General features: G+C 38.6%; 1 protein-coding gene across 8 annotated transcripts in view; it reads left to right on the top strand.

Moving 5' to 3' along the window:
• The window catches only part of NFIB (nuclear factor I B), a 223,083-nt gene that overhangs the window by 103,814 nt on the left and 98,037 nt on the right, over positions 1–21,232 (top strand). For all 8 annotated transcript variants that reach the window (XM_034663899.1, XM_034663903.1, XM_034663906.1 and 5 more), the window contains one exon: positions 18,784–18,837. In XM_034663899.1, coding sequence (XP_034519790.1) covers positions 18,784–18,837 — 54 coding nt within the window. The remainder of the gene's footprint in view (positions 1–18,783; positions 18,838–21,232) is intronic.

Below are 21,232 nucleotides of genomic sequence, written 5' to 3'. Positions count from 1 at the left end.
CCTGTAGCCGGCACTGAGACTGTTGCTTCTTGGAGGGGTGCAGTGTGACGGGCCCTAATGAGAGTGCTACCTCTCATTAAAGGAAAATTCAGTGTCTCCAATATTTTATAATGCAAAACAGTTTTCTTCTCTACCTTGAAAAAATACTGTAGGAGGAATATGGAGCTCTTCAAGTGCCTAATACTGAGACACATGCGAATGTTCGTGGCTGCTACATTCAGTAGAAAAGACACTGTAGGCTCATAGCCCTGTTGGGGAAGAATAATTACTTCTGCCTTCAAGGTCCTTCTAGTTGGACTAAGAATCAAAATGACATGAAGCAGATTAACAGGAGAAAAATCAAATTTAATATTGTACCTATAGGGAATCCACACAGACATGGAAATTCCGAAGACGGTCAGCAACATGATGCTTGTATGAGCTAAGGAGAGGGGTAGGGGTCTGAGGATGCAAAGGGCAGAAGGACCAGTAGTGGGAAGGTGAAAGGAGATGTTTGGAAAACAAAGGTGATCCTATCATGCAGGAAGTTTCTTAGGTAAAAAGAATCTCTATTAATAATAACACGCAGGCAGTTGAGGGAGAGGTAAAGAGCTTTTCCTGAATCTGTTGGGTTTTGATTGCTTTTAACTCAAAATAATGTTCATGCCAGCGTGGCCCATCTTGGGATGGCCTTCCCGTGGCCCCTACAGCCCCAATATTCCCTTTTGGCTTTTCATGTAAAATTGTCCATAGTATTTACTTCCTAAGCTCAGTTTAATTTTCCTTTGTGCCTTTTGTATCTTGTAATGGAATAGCCTTGAACCTTTTTTCTTTCTTTTTTTTGGTCTTTGGCCTGTAGCATTCCTAAAGATGGGCCCAGGTTACCTTTGTAGTTTTACCATTTTTTTCTAAATTATTTCCAAAATTTGCTGGAAAGCTGCAGCCTCAGGACACCTCTGCCTTTCTGGCACAACTAACAAACACTACACTAATTTGAAACACATGTTCTGTCAAAGCTTACCTATAGCCTTGGGTTCCAAATTTGCAACTGCAGCATCTTCCATTGAAAAGAAACAGCATATATATTTTTTTTCTTGAATTCCCCCTTGCCTCCCCTTGAACCATACATAGTCTTTTATAACAGTAATAAGGAAATGTGGTTATGGGTATAATTGCCATGAGGCAATTGTACCCTTGAGGACTGGCAGAATTTTCTTTTCTATAGTCTGAGGACTGGGCTCCGTCAAGAAGCTCCATTTGCAAATAACTCAATTAGAATAATAACAATGTCTTTATTTTTATGGCAACTTTCCCTATAGAGATCAAAGCACTTTAGAAACATCCTATCAGATTCATTGTTCTAATACCTGGTGGACCGGAATAAAAAAAGTTTTATTATAGCTCGTTTGAGATAGGTGATTGAGGCAGAGAGAGGTTAAGTGACATCCCGGAGGTCACAAAGAAACTCAGTAGGGGAACTGCAACGAAAAATCAAGGTTTCCTGTTACTCTGCAAGTTATCAAGCCACATTCTTTCCTGGCCATTGTAAAGGAGGAGAATAAAGCCCAACTTCTTTTAGGATTGCAAAATAATGTAGGTGAGAGTGCTTTGAAAATTGTAAAGGTATTGTTGCTATCTTTATCACTTCGTACAAATGGAAGGTAAGAAAGAGCCTTATTGTCAGTGTTTAGTTATTCCAATGGATATGACACGGATTTGCAAATGTGGGTTGACTGGGCCCAAAGGATCAGTCTTCTTGATCATTAATGAAGGACTAATGAAAAATTACATTTATAACTCTAAATATAATGACACACTTAAGCACCTTATGGCTCCTCACAGTTCTTAAAGCATACTATGATTTTGAAAACAAACTTTGAACAGATCAAGAAGCCAAAGGTCAAAGTCGCTCTGGTTAAATAAAGCCAAACACAAAACTTAACCAAGTACTCTGATTTTCTTTCTTCTTTCTTTCTTTCTTTCTTTCTTTCTTTCTTTCTTTCTTTCTTTCTTTCTTACTTTCTTTCTTTCTCTCTCTCTTTTTAGGTTTTCACTTTGGACTCCATAGTTCTCAGGGTGGGTGTGATGAATTGAGGCTCTATTTTTTCACTGGGAATATGAGAAGTGGGAGTAAAATTGCTACTAATCTTCCAACCTGATTTCAGGGAGTCTTGGAGGACACATTCTCTGGGGAGAAGACACAGTTAACTTGATGTTCTTAATCACTGTTGTTTGCTTCGTGACTAAAGGCGGTGTACTTTGGTGGAGGGCTGTTGGCTCCCCAAGTGTTCAGTGAGCTGGTGTTGGGGAGTTGTTGGGAGTGGCTACTTTCCTTCCCTGAAAGACGAATCCCCTTGCGCTAACTAGGAGCTGAAAAATCAGAAAGGCCCCCAATTTTAACAGTCCCTGCCTTTTATCAGGAAAAATGAGGCGTTGGGCAAAATACAAACACACGGGGTTTTAAAGCTGTCTTTCTGGTTTTCAAGGTTCTAGAGTGAGTTCATAGTCCTTCCCTTTAACTCAAGTAAATGAAACGATCTCTGGCTTATCACCCATCCTCCCTGTCAGTCTCCTGGGAAGAGGAATGGCCTTGAGAATTCCTCTCATCATCAGTGCACCTCTTGTTGTGTCCTAATGCTTAATGAATGTTCAGCCGAAAACGAATCCAGGTAAACAGGTGAACAGAAAATGAGGTTCAACCCGCGTGAACCTGTGTGTGAAATAACATAGGAAGAAAACATCTGCCTGTGGGAGCACTTTTAGCACCGCAAATGGACCGAGGAGATAAGTGCTATTCCCTACCAGTCGATTGAATCAGATCAGCCAATTTATTCCAGTTCTGGTAACGACCGGCTGATATTAATAGAGAACGCTCAGTTATTGCTTTATTGTTGTGAATGTATTTTTTTTAAGGAAAGTTTTCTTAAGCATCCCCTCCTTTTTCTTTCAAATGGCCTCCTGGATTCCAGGGTGCTTACCCCCACCCCCCTCCGCACCCCCTCCCCATTTTGTGGCGTCTATTGTATTTTGGTTTTCACCGCATGACATACGCGTCCATGATGCCACAAAAGATCCTGGCCCAGGGAAAAGAAAGCTGAGCAGTGCTGTGCTGTCGCTTGAAAAACACAGGGATTACTTTGAAAGGGGGCCTAATGTGAGGAGGAAGCTTGGGCTTGGGATCTAGATGGGGGTACCCTAACCTTCTTCGTATTCCAGTCGTGTGTGGAACCCTGACTTCACTGCCGTCGAGTGAACAAACCTGCACATGCAAGAGTGAAGACAGGAAAGGTCTTCCCATTTATAGTTTATCTTTGCAAGCAAAAAAAAAAAAAAAAAAAAAAATTGAAGTTCTCATTTTTGGAGGAAATTAGTTCTCTGTTTCATGTCCTTTCGAAATTGATTGGGTTTTTATCCCATCTTTCCTTCATGGAAGTGTTCCTTCGATGTAAGGTAGGTACAGATTTTTTTTTTTTACTACAAAAATCTAATATTCTGTCAATCAGATGTAGAAAGACAAGCATAATTTTCTCATAAGGAGCTGTGGCTCTTTATTTCATTTCTCAAACCATGTCGCAGGCAGAAGAATGTGACCAAGCTGTGCAGGTCGGGGATGGAGACTGTACCATCAGACCTTGCCCTGTTCCGCTTCTGCCTCGGTCAGTCGCGCCAGATGTCCTTCACCTCTTCCAGCCGCTTTTACTATGAAGTAAATGAATGGTTTCAGTCCAATTCTTGAGGCAAAGAGACCCACAATCCGCAGCTCCTATACGTGCCTTGGCACCCTCAGCCGACACGCCAAGGCTTGAGCAGGCCTAGGAGAACACAGTTTCCCTCTGGGCCAGGCACATCACACTGGGACTTGCAGGCCACCTCACACTTTGAGATTTAACCCCTCGGCCTGGGGATGGGTGGAGAAAGCTGTGTTGAGGTGGTACAACCCATCTCCGTCTGGTATTAAAAAAAGAATTTACCTATAAACGATTTCCCTGTTATTTTGTTGCATTTATCTGCTGTGCCATGTGTAAGTGGATGGAGATTTTGTGTTTATTGGCTTCCGACCAAATCTTGAAATATATTGTTTGAAGGTGGAGATTGGTCGTCTCTCCTAATCTCTATCAGCCTCTTTCTAGGAGGGTGCCTCTTTAAACCAATTTCTGCGCCACGTATATCTGTTTAGGATAATGTAAACAATTCAATCTCATTTGTTGTGTCTTGGCTTTAACTGAGGTATATATTCCTGTGACGGTTCTTAAATCATAGAATCCACGTAATAGAGTACATTGAAAGAACTGGTGATATTTTCTTATTGCCTTTTTTTGGACTGCAACTTGTAATTAAAGTTTATGTTTAGAATAAGATACGCACAGTAAAAAACTGGTTAAAGTTTAGAGTCCATTTCTTTTTTTTTTTTTTAAAGATTTTATTTATTTATTCGACAGAGATAGAGACAGCCAGTGAGAGAGGGAACACAAGCAGGGGGAGTGGGAGAGGAAGAAGCAGGCTCATAGCGGAAGAGCCTGATGTGGGGCTTGATCCCATAACACCGGGATCACGCCCTGAGCCAAAGGCAGACGCTTAACCGCTGTGCCACCCAGGCGCCCCTACAGTCCATTTCTATCTGGCATTATGCTTCCTGCCTGTCACCCCCATTACCAGATACACTGAACCACTGTTTCTATCTTGTGGTGGCAGCATTATTCCTCTGATTTTTAATGTCTGTGCAGCATGTCTTCCGTCATAGTTCATCGCACTATAATTTTCTTGTTGGAAATCAAAGGGAAGGGAGAGGAAGCGCAAAAAGTGGAAAGTATGGCATACTTCCCCTGTGATCACTTTATGCCTATTTAGACTATAACCCATTTTCGTTTTTCAATAAATAGATGTTGAGTTAAATTTGTAAATGTTGCCTGAATTGACATAGGTTGACTAAAATAGATTTGAGGCTCAGGTTTAAAAATTCAGGTAAACAGTGATTTTTAGTCGATACAATCTCCACAAGCTGTTTGGTGCTTGCTATCAGAAACTGGGGCAATAAGGTAGGGAAGACATGAAAGTAAAGCTTGGAGAAGTGGGCAGGAGAGTTCAAAATGATGGAAAGGAAACACAGGGACACGTAACACCGTCTAGTCCTAGTAGCTGCATGTGCCCACCTACCACCAGTGTCATCTGTTAAAGTGTCATCAGAAAAAAATGCCATTGAATTGATGTTCTATGTTTTCTTTGGTGTCACTTCCCTCTAATGGGGCTCTTATCAAGCACACTGTGAAACATCCAGTCAGTCCATATCATTTGCATTTGTGATTCTAAAGTTTTGGCACCGTGAGTTCATAGACTTCCTTATGCATACGTTCCTCAGTATTTTTATGTTGTCTCCTATTCGTGGAGTATTCTAGTAAAGTGTCATAAATTAGAGTTCTGATAGAAGAAAATACTTCTGTCTATTCTAATTAAATGAATTTGCCATCGCGAAAATGCAGGATGTCAAATGAGGTCTTGGGAACGATTTCTTAGAGGAAACAGTATTGTTGAAATTATTTCTCTTTTCAAATATGTATTATTCTTTAGTTGACGTATATCGGTGTATATTTAGGGCAATCTGATTATCCCTACGTGATATTGTTAGCTATTCAGACAAGTGATAAGCAATTCAAAGTTGTTTGTGTCATGAGATATAAATAAATGTACAGTATTTTATAAAAATAATCAGACTCTGTTGATCCAGTCAAGGAGGAGACAGCCATGTTTGTAGAAAGGTCATTTACCCAGGAAAAAAACCCAGGTATCATGTAACTTGTTGGATAGAGAGACTAACTATGAGGTGGTAAAAAGGAGAAATAGTAAACCTGGATGGTGGGTGGGATTATCAGATATCTTGGAGGAGATATATTTAGAGCTTGGCATTGAAAATCTAAGTAATTAGTCTTTTTTTTTTTTTAACTTGATTATCTTTATATGTCAGTACCATGCATTTCAAAAGACTTTGGGATATAAGATTTCATACTTAGTACTGAATGGTGACAGTGCTTTCTCACCTTTTTTTATGAGAATCATAACAACTACTTGAAATTTATTAAATTCTAAATGGTATTATATTTAATCTGTCTAATAATGTTAACTCTGTTACCTGACATATATTTTAGAGTGATGAATATGTCAAACTTCTACAAGCATATATATCTGTCATGGTCCAGGAAAATAGAGTTTCTACCAGAGTCTAATAGAAAGACTTTTATGAGGGCAGGGTGGGGGGTGACAGTTACAATGATGTTAGAACAGGTACGAAGCCAACTGGGTGGTGAGGTTACCCAGACATAAGCACCGGCAGGAACTCATTACCCCAACTTGGGCTGGAGGCATAAGGGGAGAAGTTGGTGTTACCAGAGTACTTGAGCCACAGCTATCTGAGGGGAGTGGAGATCACAGAGAGAGGGATGCATTCAGTGGAAGCTAGGAAGGATTCCTGGCCACCACTTGGAGAGACCTGTCAAAGCAAAGAGAAGAAACACTTCCCCTCTCCTTTCTTCTTGTCCTCCGATTTCCCGAACTCCCACCTGTGTTCCCCATTGGTTGGACCTAGCCCAAAGCCAGGTGTTAACAGAGCTGGGGAATGTAGTTTTGTAGTTTGCAGGAAAAGAGTGAGAGGTGGCTCTGAGGACAAGTTACCACTACTTGGCAATTCTGATTTTTGAGGTTGGGTGGAGAGATGGAATTGAGGTAAGGTTCAAAGCATTCATTTCAGGAGAGGGATTGTGTTTGCACGATGTTATTGAAAGGCTTATCACAGTAGTTTTTCTTACTGGCATCGAATTACTAATTTTTTTATCCTACTAAAAAATGTAGTTTATTATTTGTATGATATATACACATATATATATATATCGGTTAATTCTCAGATTTTAACCTCCTTTAAATGTCAGGAAGAATTTGATCTTCTGTAATTAGAACAAATCTTGAAAACCAAAAACTACAGGTGACAGTCTCAATCGTTCTGTTGGCAGTTAGCTCTGACAAAGAATCATAGATGACCTCACCTTCCCCTCGTTCATCTTCTGCATGTACTGAGAATGGTCAAGGGAAGTTCAGCTGCCCTTGTCATCAAACACTGCCTACAACTTGCAAATGATGATGTGGTTTCTTGGTTCTTTTGTGACTTCTTTGCAGGCTCGGTATGCAGCATACTTTGTTTTTTGATGGGAATGAAATGCCAGTTTTGAAATGACAGCATAATAATCAATTTGCAAAATTGAACATTAGCCATGTGTAATGTATGTGCAGTAAAAATAATCTCTATGAGCATTGGAGATGAGTCTGCAGTAAAAAACTTGAAGTTGGTCTCTGTTAAAGTTTTGTCACATCTGGAAGGCATTTGATGTATAAAATTACATAGGTTTGATACCATTCAAGGTTAAGACATATGGATGGGACATTATGCAGAAACTGGTTCTTTTTCATACTCTTTAGACTTAGCTTAGAGATTTTTAATCATAAGGAGTCATTTGAATCTCTGTTAAGGATAAACTGAGCAAAATGACAAAATGGAAGGAATTTTGAACACATGGTACACGACTCTGCACCTTCATAGTCTTGATTCCCTTCTGTAAAATGGATATATAGCAAGTGGACATACCTCACATCGTTTTTTTCTTATTTCTCAAATAACCATAGTCATGAACAGTGGATTCCATGGTAGGCTTCTGTAATAAGCTCTTTATTATTTTTGGTTAAAATTACCTGTATTTTTAACTTTCCTTTTACAATGACATTTGAAAGAATATTGCCACATCAGATTATAACAAATCTTCTTGTTTCTCTTGGGTTATAAACTTTTCAGAGTTCTTTGAAACATATTATTCTACTTATTAGAATAATCTTAACCCTCCCCTTGGGAAAAAAAAAGGTAAAATCAGGGGCACCTGGATGACTCAGTCGGTTGAGCATCCCGACTCCTGATTTCAGCTCAGGTCATGATCTCAGGGTTGTGAGATCGAGCCCTGCATCAGGCATGGAGCCTGCTTGGGATTCCTCTCCTTCTGCCTCTGTGCCTCCACATGCCCACTTCTCTCTCTCCCTCTCAAAAAAAAAAAAAATCATATTAGACCAGCTTTTTTGGTTTGTTTTTATTTTATCAATAAAATCGAGTGACATTCCTCTCATGCACAATTTTAATTGGCAGGAGGAAATTACTATCTCCTCATTTGTTTCCTTATTTTATCCTTTTTTTTTAAAATGTTCACTCACATGATGTATTGTTCAAGTAGTCTTATTCCTGGTAAATTAGCTTTTGCCCTGAAAACATGGGGACAGAACTTCTTTGAACCATTTATCAGGGAACTGTTAGGACATTGAATACCGCTCCACTCTCTGCCACATCAACACACTTCCTGTTTCATCAAGTGACTTCTCTCATTTTTTCCTCCAATTTTATGATAAAGTTATTTTATAAACAATAGCAGTACTGAATGTCTAACACGCAGATCTGCCTTCCTGTGGTAGGAGGTATATTATTTTTGTCTTACCCTGTTTTTCTGCTTATTACTGGGCACCTCTGTATTAAATACATACATTTATTTTTGTGTGAGTATATCACCACAGACTTAAGAGCCATGATTTAATAATAAAGCACAGCCTTGTTATTCATCATATGTAACCAATAAGGTATACAAAAACCCATTCAATTTCTTTTCTGTAAACGCATATGATGATTTAAACGTAAATAGTTGAATGATTTGGCAACGTATCTTTCACCTGGCATCATGGAGAAGTCTATTTAAGTAAAAATTTTCTTTTTAGGAACTCATGCCTATGATCAAATGAGCACTTTTCAAATAAGAATATGACTTTTTGGTCCATGACTGAATCAGTTGCTAAATTTGTATTTGTACAGAGGTTCTTAAAAAACAGAATATGTGTAGATAATCGTCAGACAAGTAATAGCTATGATTGGCATTACTGGTAATTAATTATAATTTGAGGAAGATGAAAAATGGCTTAAGTTAGAGCAGCCCGTTTTACAAAAGCAGCCCTCTTTTGTAGAATAGTGGTCATTTATTCAAGAAATGTTGACTGAGCACTTCCTAATATGCCAGGTATTATGCTAAATAGTGAATAAGACTTCCGTGTATCTTGGGCACCTGGGTGGCTCAGTCAGTTAAGCGTCTGCCTTGGGCTCAGGTCTTGATCTCAGGGTCCTGGGGTTGAGTCCCGCCTTGTCAGGCTCCCTGCTCAGTGGGGAGTCTGCTTCTCCCTTTGCCTCTGCTCCATCCCCTGCTCATTCTCTGTCTCTCTCTCAAATAAATAAGTAAAAATCTTTAAAAAAAAATATTTCCATGTCTCTTGACCCCGTGGATTTTATAACATAGGAAATAGGCTGGACACTAATCGAGCCCTTTACTTTCCAGTGCTGTTAGTGTTTTAAAAGGGAAATGTGGAGTGAAAACAGAGGAGGACCAATTAGGTGGGTTTTTGCGGGGAGGAGTGAAAGTGGGAAATTAGACCTCAAAGTATATTTAAAAAAATACGCTAGCCTTTCTTCACAAATACTTGTACATATTTTCACTGCTGTTTGAAGTTATTTTTCCCCCTCTTGTTTTTGTTGTAAATGACTAAGGCTAAAAACTCGTACCTTTTTCTTATCCAGTGTTAAGTGATTGGGCAACATGAAAACTGATTGAGGCTTCAGTGGTTTGCTCAGGGTCAGAGAACAAGTGGTTGGCAGTTACTGAATGGGACCCAGGCGTTCTGACTCTCCAGACAGTTCGGAGAAAACACAGCCTGCTCCCTGAGAAGAAATTGCCAACGAAATATTAGAAAGTCTTGTATCTGGTTTTAATCTAGATATACAGTATGATGAGAAGTTTTGGAGAAATACATGGAACGGCATAGCACAAAGGGGCCATGTGTCCACAGGGCTGTGGCACGTGTGGGATTTAGACTAATCCATGAAGACCCCAGGACAAAATAAAACAGCTAAGTAAGTCACTATGTCAGACAGTGGAACAAGTTCTATTCGGGGTTTTGGAGGTATGAGAACATTTATTTTTCTGTGCTTTCCTTTTAAGAGCAAATGTAAGACTAATATGATCATAAACATTGCATTTGGTTTATATTGAAATTTTGCATTGATTTTTTTCAATTTGCCCCCATAATTATTTTCTTGGGTCTGATGACATTCTGGTTTTCATTTTCAGATTCATATTTCACCAACAGTCTCTTTGCACTACATACCTTACTATAAAATGCAGGTTTCTTGGTTTCCAAGAAAAAAAAAAAAGTATATTACATAGACTAGCTGAAATCCACAATGTCTCCCAGATGGGAAAGACAGAACATTCATCTCATCTTTTCCTACTGGATCTGGCTGGGCTTTGGAAAGGACTTCATTGTTTTCAGATGGCAAAACGAATTGGCCAATTGTTCCTTAAAGTACGCAGTGGCGTGTTCATCTAATATTATGAGATATGGGCAGCATTTATGAAAGATTATAAATCTTACAACTCTCTTCAGAAACTTAAAATACAGCTGGAGATGTTTTGCTTCCAACAAACATGCAATCTTCATAAAATTGGAAAAGAAATGTTTTGAATAAATAATGTCTTGGTTTATTTCTCTCTAGTGCGAGAACTATTTTTTTAGTCAAAATCATGCCATAAAACTCCTCCCTCCACTACACTAACACCCTTGCCTCTGTATTTATATTTTCCTGGTGCATTAAAAAAATTTTTTTAAGTATGCCAGATTGCTTTGCCTTGTTTTTAAAGATAGAAAACTGGATTTGCTCCCAGGGACTCTTTCCCTAACTAGGCCAGTTTAAAAACTAAACAAGGATTGAGTCAGTTAATTAATTTAAATGAGATTACAAATCAAAAACATATTACGCAATCTTGATTTAATTACCACATTTTATTTACTTAATTGAAAACACACTGTAGAAACTTAGCAATCTTGACAATGATCAGTATGGTGTCTTTGCATTCTATAGGGTAAAGGCTTAGAAAGCAAGAAGTATAGCGGATCCTGGTTGTGACCTTTGGTTCACTCAATCCCTGGATCAGTAAAGAGTCATTGAACTTAATCTTAGGCCAGAAAGGTCAGATACGATTATCCCTGCTGTCATTTGTGAGGTTTTGGTGCTAGTTAATGAAGTGGTGCGAACCTCTGGTCAGAGATATTGGCAGGTTTAACACTTTTTGTGCAAGGGTGTTCGTGTCTACACTGGTCAATAGCCCCCTCCTGTGAACAGGTTTAATTTTCTCTCATATGGGCATGTGATTTTTTTTTTTCTTTAAATTTCAGTGGCCTCTGTCATTTGGCTAATTCCCTATGGACAAATTTTGGTCTTGAGCCCAAATAAATCCTTATTTTAATCCTCGAGATATGATGCTTTGAACCTGATCACTCTGTTAAGCCAAAAAAAAGTAGCTTTTAAAAGAAAGTTTAAAAATAGAACTAGTGGAATGTGTAGGAATAAGAAATAGAGGGTAGATTACATGTCTGTGCTCTCATTTTATATTTTCTTTGGTTAAGTTAATTTATCTGTAAGGACCCTCAACACAGCAACCTCTTTTAAAACTATGAGCTTTGTTGTATTCAACAGATATTTAAAATTCTGTGTGAGCCGATAAAAAGGAAGATCCAAAGGTATGGGCCTTTAGATGGGGAATAATATAGATTAAAAAGCATGATTAAGAATACGGAGGAAGCCATGTTTCCTGACTATGATTTTGCTTCTGCCAGACGTATTCAGGGAGGTTTGATTTCTCTTCATACTCAGACCTGGGTTTAGGGAAGGGGGCACAGATTCAGCAGAAACATATCAAGGACTCCATTAACAAAGTGACAGAGTAAATGCTTTCTATGGGTAGGTGATTAACCAAGTTCTGCAACGAAGCGGATGCCATAGAATGGAATGTCCTATTGAGAAGAGAGAGAGACAGAAGCTAGAGAGAGAGACAGGGGAGGAGGAGATTGAGAGAATGAGCAGGCATTTTCCTACATATTTACGTGCTTACGAGAGACGAGGAAAGCACTTGGTTTTCCTACGTTCTTTGTGTGTGTGTGTGTGTGTTATTCTAATAAACACTTAATAGAGGAAAAAATTTTGTAAAACTATAGTTTTGTGTCACCCCAATTGACGAAGCAGTCCTCTATTAAAACTGAAGCCGTAGAGCATTTTAACTTTGCTGGAGAAAAATACGGTGAATTATGTAATCAGAATTGCAATTATATGAAGCTAAGTCACGGTAACTCCCAGGGAAGCAGTCATTGTGGAGAGTAAACTGCCAAGACTGAGGCACAGCGCTGGAGCGGAGGGAGGTGGAAGAGGATGAGAGAAGTTTGCCCTAGGAGAATAGTTTTCTCCCCTCCCCTCTACAAAGGTGCGTGGTTTGTCTTATTTTTGTGTGTCCCTGTTATAAAAGGCATACATTTGTCTCCCTTCCCTTAGGGTTTTGCTTGGTCCTTACATCTTGACTTCTCTCTTTCTCAAGTGATTCTTTCTGGAATGTTATATATTTAATTTGTAAAAATATACTATTTTAGTATGTTGGTAATTAATGTTTAGGAGAGAAAGAAGAGGGCCATTCCAAGTCTTTAAAAAAAAAAAAATCTCGTGGTATTCTTTAGTTGACAATGGGCTATTTCTTTACCTGCTTAAAGCAGAAGAATATGACAAAGGGGCCCTTTATCACATGATGACTAATTTTAGTTCTAGCAAGAGGCTATCTGTAGGTTAACAGGTTACAGTGTGGGTTTCATTTACTCTTCTGATATCCTTTGATATAAAAGCCGTATTGTTATAGAATCATAGAATTTTAGAGCTGGAAGGGACCTGACGAATTACCTTCTTCATTCGCTTCTTTGCACCGACATGACTGTAAATTAAAATCATGCCTCTCAAATTTAGTTTTTCTGTTGATACTCCAGTCATGGTGCCAGAAAATAAAATGAATTCCTGAAATAGGTTTCATCTAAGAGTAGAAAGACAGCTTATGTATTAAGGTCATTAAAAGCTTCTTGGCCTCCTGCTTGCAAACCGGGGACCTGTTTCTGGACCCTCACCCAACATTTCTTCCCTTTGGAGGAAAGACCCAAAAATTAATTTCTGACTCAAAATAGTCTCTCTTATCTACCGCCTCCCATTTCTAAATATTCCTTCCAGAGGTAAGGGAAGCGGAACTGAGCCTTAACATTAGGCCAGGACTAGTACGCCTAGCCCTTCCACACCCTCCTTTTTTTTGTTTTTTGCCACAAGAGATGTTTCTGTATGACTTCTAATGTATGTTTCTGCACCGAGAGGCATGCCTAGTCTTTCTTCTTTGTACACTTCTGTACTTTTATAGACCAGTTGTTCCCTACTCATTTATTGTACTCAACCGAATGTCAGGCACTATATCGAAGATTAGGGCTGTAGGGCTAAATAGGTCAGCATCCCTGCCTTCATGTATTTCAGAATCTTAAAAAGGGATGACTTCAACGTGGAGGACTTTGGGGAGGGAAAAAAAGGGGGGCCAGAATGTGCAAAGACTTAGAGGCGTCAGAAGGCTAATATATGACCTGGGAGTGTCTGGTAAAGACCAGAGGTGTCTGGAATGGCATACTAAAAAATTTGGAGATTTTCCTCTGAGTACTTGGAATACGTGTCAGGGCTTTAGCAGTGAAGTAGCTTCATCAGTTTGGGGTTTTAAAAAGATCACCCTGGAAGCAGAGTGGAATTCTGTACTACCATCATATGAGGTCTGTTCATTTTTCAGGACCCTGTTCCTAAGGTCCCTTCCCTCTGACACCTTCTACGACAGACGCTTGCCCTTCCTTCCTAGGAAGAACCAACTGCCTGCTGATCCTGATACATACTCATTAATAACACCTATCACAGTGTATTATATTTTATTTGTACATTTATTTCTCTTTTTGGGCAGCGTCTGAGCTCTAAAGGGCATAGAATGTGTATTATTCTTCTTAAAACAGTATTTTAAAAGGTCACTGTTATAAATTAATTGTAAATTTAATAAGAATTTATTGAGAACCTATTATGTCCCCAACATCAGCAACTGGAATATAGAAGGTGTTCCATGAATCTTACTGATTCACATCTAAGTGATGTTTACAGTAGTGACTTTCAAAAGACTTTCAGTTTGGCTGGTCTGCCCCCATCAGATAATTGAGTTCACCTACCTCAGAAAGTTAGTACTCAGTAACAAACATTTAAGCGGTTATTATTTGTTTATTATCTTACCTATTTAACAAACATTTTATTGGACTTCCGCTAGATCATTAGTAAAACATTAGAATTCTCTTCGTGTAGCAGAGAGAATCCAGATTAAATTTGATTCAGAGTTGTCCTCTTTTTAAAGCGTTGATTACTGTATAGATTTTAATGATAATTGTTTCCACCTTAGAGAGAAAGAAAAGCTATGGGGTTTGAAAATTTTTGAAAAAGGTTTTGAATGTATTGGTAAATGGTAGGAAGGAGGAGGGCAGTTAGCGGAAGGTCAAGTTCCCAGAAACACTTAATCTACTGAATGATCACTTGGCTGTACGTGATTTTAAGATTGCATCATAACCTCTCAAAGGCAGTGTGTCTGAATGCGTAGCCCATGTAGAGAACATGTGTTTTAATAGTTGCATGTAACTTTGGACAAGCGATTTAGGTCACTTAAATATCCCGGGATCTTTCATAAAGCTGGGTCATGAGGGAAACCGGCCATTCTTCAGGTAAAGTTTAGATATTACCATAGAAGGCTGGCTGCTTTTTAAAAGGGAGTACACAAAAGGATTGAAGAAGAGTTGGTGAGGGTCATGTGGGGATGTGAACATTTTCTTATTCCTGGAGGAGGAGGAATAGATTGAGTTTAAAACGTGGTAACTTAGAAATGGCTTAATTAACTATCTTCTTCCAAGAGGAAGACGTATATGTTTAATTCACACTTTTAAAACATAAAGAATGGGGTAAGAAGAGATTTTTATAAGAACGTGGTACAAACTATTTCTGTTCTACATTATGTCCAGTGAAGTCAGAAATGTAGATCTAGGTTGAGATCAAGGAAGAGAAAATAAAATGTGGACGGTATAATGGAGGCCTGGTTTAGGTGTGCTGCCTTCAAGTTCTGCTCCTCTCTCTTTCTCTCCACTGCATCCAGATTGTTCTAGACTCAAGACCCAGTGTGCTGGGCAACTCACACCCCTATTCTTACCAGCCTTGTTCCTCACAGACTTCAGTCTTCTGGAAGGTAATCTTCATCAGATGGCTGGTATCTCCTGCCTTTTGAGCGTGAGAGCCCTGAGAGCCTTGCAGTGGCAGTGCTCTCTCCCTTGAGGGCAGAGGGGAACGACAGCTTTTACGTAGGAATTCTCACTGGGCACACACTCCTTCATGTTCAGGCGATTTACCACAGATCTTTTTTTTATATATATATATTTTTAAAAGATTTTATTTATTTATTTGACACACAGAGAGAGAGAGAGAGAGCACAAGCAGAGAGAGCCACAGGCAGAGGGAGAAACAGACTCCCCGCTGAGCAGGGAGCCAGAGGCGGGGCTCGATCCCAGGACCCTGGGATCATGACCTGAACTGAAGGCAGACACTCAACCGACTGAGCCCCCCAGGTGCCCTGTCCACACAGATCATTTTAGATGCTTGCCATAGGATGGGCAAAATTTTAGTCACATTCTCTTTCTCCCTTTCTTCCAGAGAGTTAGTCCGTTAAAAATATTAATCATTCTTTGAATGTGAGCTCTGTGTTTGATATCTTTCATTTACTGATTGTATCAGATGTGTCTGACCAGTGCATGATGGTTTATATAATAAAAGCTTTGCAACAATTCTACAAGGTAGACAGTATTCCAGTTGTAAAAATCAAGACCACAAGGCTCTAAGAGTTAAGTAATTTTGCACAAAATCACTCTCCTAGTGAGGAACAGAGCTAGAATTCATGATAACATATTAAGTACACATGGACACACACAGGACTGGAACGGATGATGGAAGTGGTTGAAGAAAACCTTTGGGTGTAGAGTAATGTGACCTGGGTGGTGAATGGGAAGGGTTTTAGATGTGGTCTGAGTAATTCCTGCTCTGAAGTTAACCACAATAACAGTTCATTTTGGTTTCTCTGCCAACTATGCCTCCCTGGTTACTTCCTTTTCTAGCAGTTGGAATTAAGTGACCGGTATAAGGAGCCATAAGAGTTAAGAGTAGATTATAATGTTAGAATTTACAGTCTGAAAAGTCAATGCTACCTTGCTCCCTCCCTGAGGGGGCCCTCTTCTATGTGCTGGGATCTAGTATATGCTATTTTACTTCATGAAAACGCACAAACTTTGGAATATGAGGGAAAAGCTGCCATTGTGTGCCAGCAAATGCCAGATCATTTTAGAAAGTGGAATTCTTATTAAAAGCAAGTGTGTGACTCAAACGTACTGTCTACTTCAGTTTTCCCTCAAATACTTGTGGTTGTTGTTTTGGTTTTTTTTTAGTAATTATATTGTTTTCAAATGAAGAAGTTGGTGTGCAGTTGTTGGAAATGGGGGAAAGGGTAATTTGCAGCAGAAAAGAATAGGGTTTCCCAATGGGATGTTGTGGTAACAGGGGGTGACATTGTTCTAGCTGAATACTTTCTTAGGAATAGAAGAGACATTCATTCTTTAATTGACCCAAGTTTTAGCAGCCAGATGTTGGGAAGGAGTTCTTTGGTGCCCTTTTGAAATTGATTTAAGTAAACATGCAAGGCTCATGGAGAGTTTACAATCTCTGTCCCCTGAGGACAGCCTCAACATGCCTCACGTTGTGTCATCAGGAAGGTGGCATTAGCCACCTTGAGGGATGCATGTCTAGACCCCCGTAAGTGTGAAGTAACTTTAGAAGGAAAAAGAGAATATGAAGAAGCTCTCTGTTCAGTGGGTATGTTAATAATAATAATAAGTAGGGACTCCTCAATATCTGAGAGTCACTTGAGAAATTACACTGGAACGTAGTGTCAGTATTGAAGGACATTTGTCGAGGCAGAAATAGCTGAAGCTGTAGCAAAATAATGTCATTTATCATTTTTATGTAACTATCATACTCCATGCCTGGAAAGTGGCCAATGTTATACCATCTTTTATAGGAATGTAGAAAGAGAAAGATTGACCTTCTGAGTTATAAGTCACGGAGTCTTGCCTCAATTCCAGAAAAAGCAAGCAAATTCATGAGAGATGAAGGACAAGCATTTTAGAGAATTCTCAACTCCACGACTGTCTACAGGACACACTAACCGAACTCAGGCTGCAGGAGTAGGGACCACCGGTTTCTTTACTTCTGTTTTGAGAACTCAGAAATCCGTTGGAGGATAACGTGGGAATCACTAAATATACTTGCGAAGATTTCATGAAAGCTATTTCAGAGAAAAAAAAAAAGACAAAGGAAATAGGATGAAGAGGTAGAATTCTGATCTCAGCATTAAATCTGGTTAGCTGGCATGAGGCAAAGTGCAGAAATAACCAGGTTCTATACAGAAAGAGACTAACGAGATCCCCTTGCATTTAACGGTAGAAGCAGCGATTGCAGTATGCTAATCACTTACATGGAAGAGCTTAATAACCCTGCTGAAAAAACCAGCATAAGATTTTTCTGCTTAAATGAGACTGGATTCCTGTCTTGGCTTAGGCACCATGGCAAGGTTTCAGGGAAGAGACTTATCTATGGCCACCTATCAAATTTTGTTGAAAGTCGCTGTCAGGTTCAAAATTGCCTTTCCTAGGCAGGCAAAGGAGGCTGTTGAATCTGAGCCTTCCATTCCTCCGGCATTTACTGAAAGCCTGGTGCATTCACAGCCATGAACAGCACACTGAGGAAGACACAAAAGAAGTAGACAGAATCTCTGCCTCTGCTAAGGAGCATGCAATTTAGTTGGGGAGACAAAACTTAAATACTAGCACCAATAAAAGAAGATTACAAAGCAACCTCCAAGTAAGTGTATAATAATATGGGGCAAATGACACAGATAACTGCAGAGGGGACGTAGAGGAAAGAGGAATGAGCAAAACACAGCAGTGTTAGATTAGCTGGGAAAGGCGTGTTGCCTAACTGTAGTATAGCCTCTCCGTTGCTTTCTACAGAAAGCATCAATGAAAAATAACGTGGGGTAGGAAATTCAGATATACTACATTGATCTTTTTCTCCTTATCTGCAGTCTGTCTATCACAGATGGAAATTAAATTGATCCAACAATTTGCTCTCCACAAGGCTATGTTAGTTTCTACCTAGCAATTTATGCTTTTCTTGGTGTTTGCAAATCGATTGCTATTATGGGATGCAGATGAATCTGGGCCCGGATCCAGTAGGTTGGGAGATTATAGGAGTGGATATGTGTGTATGCACGTGAAATCCTAGAAAAACGGACTCTCATTTCTGTGTATTTCACTCATCAAATAAAAACATTTTCAGGTTCTTAAAAGCATGTTTAATTACACTTGGATTGCATTTTTAGGGGATGTATTTGCTTTATTTCATAGTGCTACTGACAGACCCAACCTCCAAACCACCTTTAGTGGCTTTGTAGCCAGACCTTTTGTTTCAAAAAAGCCTTGCTCCATCCTGAAAATATGATAGATCTCTACTTTTTTCTTTTCCTTTGGCATAGAAATATGTATGGACATTCATCTAGCTTGATAAATAAAGTGTTGCTGCTGAAAGACTTGGGAAAGTATACTTTATTTAAACACTCAGCTTCATTGTTGCATCTTAATTTTTTTTTTTTAAGTCCTTCAGAGGATTGTGAAATTCGTTCAAAACAAATTAAAAAGAAAACATTTTCTGTGATTTCTTTATAGATTCTGGACAATCAGGAAGTCCAAGCCACAATGATCCTGGCAAGAATCCTCCAGGTAAATATGTGCTCCAAGACGTTTGCAATCTAACATTGTTGGAGAACAAAGGTACCACTGTATAGATAAACACCCCATGATTGGTCAGCTGCCTAATTTGTTCTGGCAGGCAGGTGTGATCAGGACAAGATGTGATTCTGTGGAGGCCCTTCACGGTGGCAAATATTTCTATACGGGCGTCATCCGTATTTACCCAACCACTGCCATTTTTATTTTTCTTGGTGTTTTTTAAAAAAACGACCGTGCATGGATTTCAGTTGTGCGCTGTTCAGGTGCTTAAAGTCATTGGTGCTTAAAAGCCGAAAACCCGCTTCATCATTCTTTTAAAATGCACAAGAAAATGTAAGAATTTCTGTACTCTGATTCTAGTTTATCAACTCTCATTACTTTAAAAAAGGAGGGTTATGGCGGTGGTTGGTTATGTGCTCAGTGAAGGATTCTTTGCAAACGAGTTTTTATTCCATAAGGTTTTTATTGGATTCCAAGAATGAGGAAATAATGAAAGTAGGATTTTTCCTTCAATATAACGTATGCCGAATACCCTCTTTACGTTCAGAAGTTGTTCCAGATCCGAAAATGGGCTTTTATAACTTGGCTGTCTTCATAGTTTTGTTGCTTCCAAACCTGAATATATAGAATTTGACATTGTTTTAGGAGTAGTTTGTGGTTTTTCCTCATGACATAGAACTTGTGCAAAGAAGAATTTCTAATATTTTGTTATCAGAAGAATTTTATTTGTACCTTTCACTTGGGTAAAAGCGTGCTCTAAGAATAAACCAACAAAAACAAAACAAAACGCACACAGAAATCCAAACTCACCACACATGCCTTCTACCTCCCAAAATAATCTGATCCGGTTGTTTTCATTGAAAATAAACCAAAATGTTTTTGAAAGGTGATAATAAAAATTTTCTCAGGTAGACTTAGTTTTAGGTCCTTAATTATTTGACCTGCCTTGTCATAGGGTTTTGCTACTGTGAGGTTGAACTATTTAAAGAACCCCAAGCTGTAAGGAAATATGTCAGACCAGTCTTGTTTTAAAATGATGTGAGAAAGGTACAGTAAGTAAATATGCAAATAAAAATGCAAAGTCAAGACAATATACCTTCTCTTTCTGAGTCTTGCCTATATTTTGTCCTTTATTTTTATCTTAGAAAAATTTTATTTTTCCAACTACATATTAACTTACTCTGTATTGTACAAAACCTTTACTGTTTGACAAAAGTAGTGGATACTTCAAAGATTTAAAGTTTTAATTTAATATAGATTGAAAGGTAGATGCTAACTTGATTTGTCTCTACTTTTACCAAAATCATTCAAAATTACTACAGATAGATAACAAAACATGCCAAAACAACACAATTTTAGATGTAATTTCCAGTTGAATCTATTTTGTTTTTTGTGTTGGTGGGAGACAGAATCAAAAAGACAGACTATTTTGAATATAATAAATTTTTTCAAAAATTTTCTGAAGTTGAGGGGCACCTGGGTACCTCAGTTGGTTAAGCGTCTACCTTTGGCTCAGGTCATGATCCCAGGGTTCTGGGATCGAGTCCCATGTCAGGCTCTCTGCTCAGCGGGAGTCTGCTTCTCCTTTTACCTGCCACTCCCTCTGCTTGTGCTCTCTCTATCTAATAAATACATAAAATCTTTAAAAACAAAAAAAGGAAAAGGAAATTTTCTGAAGTTGAGAAAATTTCCATAGGTTACGCCTTTAACTTTACTAAGATTTCTTGTTTTTTACTTGGGTAATATTTTCCATGTGCAGCATGATAATCCAAAGTGAATTGTGTCCAAACATTTTTTAAAAGCTTCCTCACTCACTTTAGAAAGAATGGGGTGGGGGAGGGAGGGTAGTTAATAGAAAAAGAGTTGATAAGTAATGTAAGTCAGTCAGACCAAACAAAGAATATGTTCTTTGCATTTGAAATTAATAAAGCTGTTATTGTTTGAAATGCATTTCTGAACACGTACAGAAAGAATTACGCTCACTTAAAAATGTTCTCTACTTAAGCTGAATGAATAATTGTTGAATAGTCATATAATGCCAGGATTTCATTTTTCAGTATTTGTCAAGAAGCTTGGTTAAATTTTTCTTTTGCTACATTCACTGTAGCGTCTCTTAATTCATCTGTTTGCATACAATATGACAAACAGAAACAATCAGGGTAGAACAGTTCCAATTTTTTTCCTTTTTAAGTTTTCCTTGGAAATCAAACCTTTTTGAGAATGAGGTCTTGAAACTGGGATGTTGTAGATCGCATTATTTAGTTGGATATTGCATATACATAAATGGTACATTAATGACCAGTTTTTCAGTTAGAATATAATAAATCATATATAATATCAAAATTAAATGGACTAGAATTAGAATTTTCTTTGATGATTCAGAAGC

This window comes from Ailuropoda melanoleuca, chromosome 7 (assembly GCF_002007445.2).
Source record: "Ailuropoda melanoleuca isolate Jingjing chromosome 7, ASM200744v2, whole genome shotgun sequence".
Taxonomy (NCBI): domain Eukaryota; kingdom Metazoa; phylum Chordata; class Mammalia; order Carnivora; family Ursidae; genus Ailuropoda; species Ailuropoda melanoleuca.
Note: the sequence above shows the minus strand (reverse complement) of the source record. Positions and strands in the feature narration are given on the sequence as shown.